General features: G+C 35.9%; 1 protein-coding gene across 1 annotated transcript; it reads left to right on the forward strand.

Annotated features, from left to right (window-relative positions):
* Positions 1-1,542: 1,542 nt before the first annotated feature.
* Positions 1,543-3,043, forward strand: LOC113430336 (proto-oncogene Mas-like; the record flags this gene model as incomplete). Its single annotated transcript, XM_087959014.1, has 1 exon — positions 1,543-3,043. A coding segment is annotated over one exon (1,017 nt), but the record flags the coding sequence as incomplete, so codon positions are not given.
* Between the last annotated feature and the right edge of the window lie 3,285 nt (positions 3,044-6,328).

The raw sequence follows: 6,328 nt of genomic DNA on the forward strand, positions 1-6,328 counted from the left end.
ATTAATATCAGATATATAATGCGGGTTCCAGACTGATGAGCTGTATTCAAGTATTGGTCTAGCAAATGTTTAATATGCTGTAGTTAGTAGTGTGATATTACCAAAGAAAAAGCTACGTAGGATTAGGTTAACAACTCTTAATGTCTTTTTGGCTATGTAGTTACAGTGGGCTCTAGCACTTAATGTGATAATTGGTGCATTCAGTCTTTATCTGGTAGCATAAATTTTTGTATCGGCTTTTGAAGTTGGCAATGTGACCAGATTTTTTTTCTCCAAAGTGATTTCTTTTTGGATTGAAGCTTCCTTATTGTTATGGGTAATTTGTTTTTTCTGGTTTTGGGAGCTGTTATTGGTACATATAGTTTGATGACTCTTTTGACTTCAAGTAAAAATATGTTGCAATGGTCTTCAACAGTATTGCATCCAGTGAATAAAAATTGCCAATCAAGAGATGAAGAGATCATTGTTTATATGATCATAGTTGCCTTTTTTGAAGTTACAATTGGGGATCCCGTCATTATGTTGATTTTTGTGTGGACGTATGTTGAGACAAAAGTCAATCATGTTGTGGTCACTGTTGGAAAAGGGTTCTTTAATTTGGATTCCGTAAATTGAATTCAAACTATTGCAGAAGATGAGGTTGAGGCAGTTGTTAAGTCTAGTATTGTTGGTTACTAGTTGTTCCAGTCCCAGATTTGTTACAGCATTGTAGAAGGTTGCATGTATGGGTTCAGTTTTACATTCGTTTAGGGGTCCAGTTAATATAAGGTAGATTGAAGTCACCAAGAAAGATAAAAGCATGTGGGCAGGATGTTGCCTATGTTAGTAGTGAATTTAACTTGTTTACATGTTCGATGTCATAATCAGGTGCTCTGTAACATAATAAGAATCGAAATGTGATATTTAAGGACAGTTCACAGATGATGGTCTCAGGAAAAGCAAGCTCTGGGTAACTTGGATGTTTTTTAGATGTAGGGACTTTTTATAGAAGATAGCAACACCACCTCCTCTATGGATTTCGTGATCTGATCAGTAAACATGATAGTCTCTTACTGTGGTGATGGAGTCAGGGAGAGATGCATTGAGCCATGTTTCACAGACAAATATGATGTCAAATTTAGCTGTATTTAGTAAGAGGAGAAATTCAGGTATTTCATTTACAAGGCTTCTTGCATTGAGTAGCTTGCATTTAAAGCCATTTGTAGTTGGAATTGAGGTAGTTAGGGGCGTGCGTGCCTAGTTTTAAGTGATGGTGGGTTGGAGGAGGTAGGGTTGGATGCAGAGTTGTGGGTTGTGTGACTGACTTTTGATACAATCAGCATGGTAGTCAATGTATAGGTCCTTCTCTCCATTGTCTAGATGTCTTTTGAGTTCTGTACAGAGTTCACGGGAGTAGATTCTTTGCAGTATTGATAAGTCTGGTCTTGAACAAAGTTTTTTATGGTTGGGATTGTATTTTGCAATGGTGTTTATTGTATGAATGTGTGTGTATGTGTTTGTGTGTCTATGTATTTCTCTGACAAGGACTGATTCTCCTTTTCTTTCTTTTTTGATATTAGGGATCAACAGGAGCATTTCTGGATTGTTGAAATAACTGGAAAGATCAATATTCTTTTCAATGCTACTACAATTCCTCCAAATATTTCTAAAATACCAGAAACTTTTTCTTTTTCTTATGATCAACTGTCTGATAATGTAACACGAAATGTTCTCAGTGGATTCTTTGTCTTTATTTCCATTTTGGGCCTGGTGGGAAATGGAATGACAATTTATCTCCTGGCCTATTGTATTAAGAGGAATCCTTTCACCACTTTCATCCTGAATCTCTCCATTGCTGATTTTGGGGTCCTCACATCCCTCATTACTGCAACCATATTTGTGAAAGTGTTTACTGTGAGTCACAGAACATACGTTAGCGATATCTTTTTCTTCTTACTTTTTGAGCTCTACTGCTTCACCTATTCTGCCAGCCAGTTTCTGCTGATGGCCATCAGCCTGGACAGGTGTGTGGCTGTCCTCTTCCCACTCTGGCATCGCTGCCATCGTCCGCCATATTTATCCACTCTTGTTTGTAGCCTCATCTGGATCCTGTCCTTCCTGCTCTCTGCAGTGCACTTCATTCTCCACCAAACCAGGGCCTTTGGAAGTTCACCTGTGCTTTACCAGCTGATTGTGAATGGTTTACTTTGTACACCTCTCATGGTTGTGTCCACTGTGACTCTCTTGATTCATATGAGATCTAAATCTCAACGCAATCAAAGGAAACTTCTCATCACTATCTCTCTGGCTCTCCTTTTCTTCCTCCTGCTTTCTCTCCCAATGAATGTCTTTTATGTCATTGAATATTTTGATACCCCTAATCTCCTCCTCATGACCATTGGGCTAGGATGTACCACTCTCAACAGCAGCATCAACCCACTCCTTTATTACTTAGTGGGGAGGAAGAAGAAAGGAAAGGATAAGCACAGAGCATCTTACAAGGTTGCTCTGCAAAGAGTTTTCAAGGATGAGAAGGGAAGCTCGGAGCAGCAGGAAACCATGAAGGAAGACCAGTTATGAAGACTCATAAATATTGCATATACATAATATATATATAATATAATATATACTTAATATTGCATATTAAGCTACAATTTTATTTGACACATCATAGATGCTTTCCTTAAGAACATACAGATGTGATACAATTTACTGAGCAAAGTACTTAAGAACAAAACTATGTAAACCGGAAGTATTGCTGTGCCCATAATTTTCAATCCAAAGAAGCTGTTTAGCACAAAATGTGACATTTTTTTATCTTGAAAAATTTCAGACATGGTATCATTCAATTATATTTTATCACAAGTTTATTATTAATAATCATTAATTAGTGGGTTTCTTTTTTGACAAAACATATGTAGCTTCTGTAATAGTAAGCTTTCTCTCCTGGCACTCTTTTACAATGATTTCAAATACTTTACTAGTTGGCACAAACCTCACCTGGCAGAGTTCGGGAACAGAAGAACCTTAATAGTCTTTCCTTCTCTTCAGGGTTTGTATTCTTTTTTTTTTGAAACAAATTTTATTAATTTTACAGACAAACAAAGCATCATTAGACATTAAAGACATTAAACCTCTTTCCATTATAAATTTTTACAAGGCAGATAAAACATTGTTGTATACAATATAATTCTAATATATCCCATTTCCACTTCAATATTTTTTTAGCAGATTTCTCATTATTTCTCTTTGCTCTTATTCAATTACATTTCTTCTATATTTATCCATTTTATACTCATCATATTCATATTTCCCTCTGCCTTGTTTACAAATATTCCTCTCGCTTTCTCCCAAGGTTTTATTAAATCTCAATCAAACATACAGACACAAAACACAAAAACATAAAACTTCTTTTTAAAAAGTAGCTTGGCCCCGGATTACCTCTCTTTATATGGACTTCAATTAGATTCATGTTCAGCTTATATGCCATTACCTATCTTATTACCCTTCTATATCTTCATTATAACTTCTCCCGCTTTCCACTCTTCTTAATTCTATTTTATTTATTTCATCTTAATTTAAATCATTATATTTATATCTTTTGTCCATTCTTTTCCAATTATCCATTTATCTCATTCATATTAGAAAAAAAATATTTCTCCTGAAATCACTAATCGATGTATGATGCCTTTCCATCGCTCCCTAAATTAACATTTAAGGTAACACCTAATTCCCTATCTAATTCTGCTTAGTACATTCTACTTACTAAAATAGTAAATCCATAAAGTAATTAAATATATAATTAAACATTAAATCTCATAGCATTCCAATTATCTATTTCAAAAACAAATACCATAATAATAAGTTCATACAAACATCCACACAATAGTCAATTAAACTCTATACTTAAACTAAATATTTTAAACATTCCTTTTAATATTTTATTAAATCTTAAAATCTATCATTATTAAACCTTTAATGTTTTAATCTTTACTTAAGCCTTATTAAATTCTAATTTTCTATTTCTAATACAAATACTACAATACTATCATGTACCTTGCAGAAACATTTTGGAACAAAGTTATGCATTACCCATTATCCCTAAAAAGATTTCTTTTCCACATCTTGTTTCATACCTTTGTGGCTTTCCCCCCTTCTTCCTTCCTATCTTGTCCCATCTGGTCTTTTTACCCCCTTCGCCCCCCTCTGTTGTATTTCTCTTTTCTTTTGCTTTCTAACATTGTATTGGTTTTGCATCTTATTTTTCTCTTTCTTGGATGTTTTTAAGTCTTATGTCCTTTTTCCTTCCTCTCTTTTTCCTTCCTTTCTTGATCAACTTTGTAGACTCATTAAAGATGGCTTCTTCTTCTTCTTCTTCTTCTTCTTCTTCTTCTTCTTCTTCTTCTTCTTCTTCTTCTTCTTCTTCTTCTTCTTCTTCTTCCTCCTCCTCCTCCTCCTCCTCCTCCTCCTCCTCCTCCATTAATTGTTGTGTTTGTTGATAAGTGGCAAGTGCCATTTCTAAAAAGCAAAAAATTTCTCTCACGCCGTCTTTACCTTCTTTTTAATTTTACCATATTCCTCTCTCAGTTCATCAACAGATAAAGCCATTATAAACCTTTTCTTCTTCTTTTTCTTCTTCTTCTTCTTAAAACAACCAAGATAATTCAAAGCTTGAAACAATTCCCCAAAATCCCAAAGTCATCAAACAATCCAAACAGAACACAAAGTTCTTCACACTTTTTCTTCCTGGGGTAATATCAATTGCAAGGGAAAAAAAACCCAATCTGTATTTTAAAGTCTTATTACAATTAACTTCCAATCTCAAAATCTTCCAGGCATCTCCTCCAACAAAATCTTAATGAAAATTTTCCTTTTGTCCTCTCCCTTCCCACTTATAACAGAAAGCTTTAAATTTTTACCTTCTGTAAAATAGCAGGATTTTCAATATCCATTTGTTAAATCCATGTGGAAGGAGAGTAAACTTTCTCTTTAAACACTTTCACTCGCCGCTTGTAAATCTCTTCTGGAAACAAAGTATCTTTCAAAAAATCAGAATTTTCAGGATGTTACTTGTATCTTCTAGTCCCAGTTCAGCCAAAAACTTTCGCTTCAAAACTTTCTCCTTCTTCCTCCAGCACAATCTTGTCCAGCTGTCAGCTTCTTTGTGGCGGCCATTGCTGACCGCCGCTCCACCGCCTTGAGAAAGAGGGTTAAGCCGGGTGGGGAAGGGGTCTGCGAAAACCCCAACCCCTGTCCGGATCCTTTTATCTTCGGCTGCCTCTTCGTGGCAGCCTTAGCCTCAGATCCGTGGATCGGAGGCACCAAAAGCGCTAAGCGCGGCAGGGATCGCGCAGGATGCAAATCCCTGCGCTTCTATGAAGCAAACAAACCGGAAGTCTCAGGGTTTGTATTCTTAATGTTGTATGGCTATTTTTGGAATAGAAGGTTTTTTTTAAGGATGTGATGTGAGGGTGTGGGTATTTGGAAAGATAGACATGATAGTGGTAGAGATAGACATACAGACATATCAATGTAGCTGTACTGTAGATACTGTAGTGAGATATAGATGATAGCTTTTCAAAATATTTTTGCACTTTATGTATTTTATATTTTTCCAGCTTTTGTTTGCATTCTAGCCTTTTTATTCTGGTCTATGACCAAAATAAACATTTAATTTGATTTGTGTTATGGAATTGGAGGGGAGGCCTCTTTCTTAAGGAGCTAAAAGGCAAATCAGCCTTCTCTGTAAAATCTGCATGGGATTTATCTGATAGATATGCAGTGTGTGCTTTAGTCTAACAAGATCCCCCTCTGTATGCAAACAGCAATTAAATAAACTATTCTAAGCAAATTGTTGTATTGTTCTTGATTTCCTGCGCTTGACCTCTTGATAGTTATGCCCTGCAGCTGCATCGTGGATTATATTATTTTGGGAAGTCTGCGGGAAGAAGGAAAGGCTGCCAGCTTGGAAACAGCTCTTAGTGCTGAAGGTCATCTGGGTGGTACCTGGGGCTGCCACCATCAGTGTCACTGTGCAAGAGCATAGATGGAAATGAGATGGGTGGGAGGAATGATTCTTACCTGGGACCCCATCCATTTAACAACTTGAGTGATCACTTAACAACTGAAACTGGAAGTGCTAGGATTCATGTTGTTGAACAAGGAATCACAAGGTGCCTGATTTAATTATAACAATGACTTATGACTGCAATTCTAGGTTCAAATATGATCCTTAAGTCAAGGACTACCCGTAATATGTTGTATTATTTATATTTCATCACTAACCAATCACTATTGATGAGCATAAAATGTTTTTTCCTCCTTTCTTAGTTTGTATTATTTTTAACTG

The sequence above is a fragment of the Notechis scutatus genome, chromosome 3 (assembly GCF_049901735.1).
Source record: "Notechis scutatus isolate UNSWTSFEM ecotype Mainland chromosome 3, rNotScu1.2, whole genome shotgun sequence".
Classification (NCBI taxonomy): Eukaryota; Metazoa; Chordata; class Lepidosauria; order Squamata; family Elapidae; genus Notechis; species Notechis scutatus.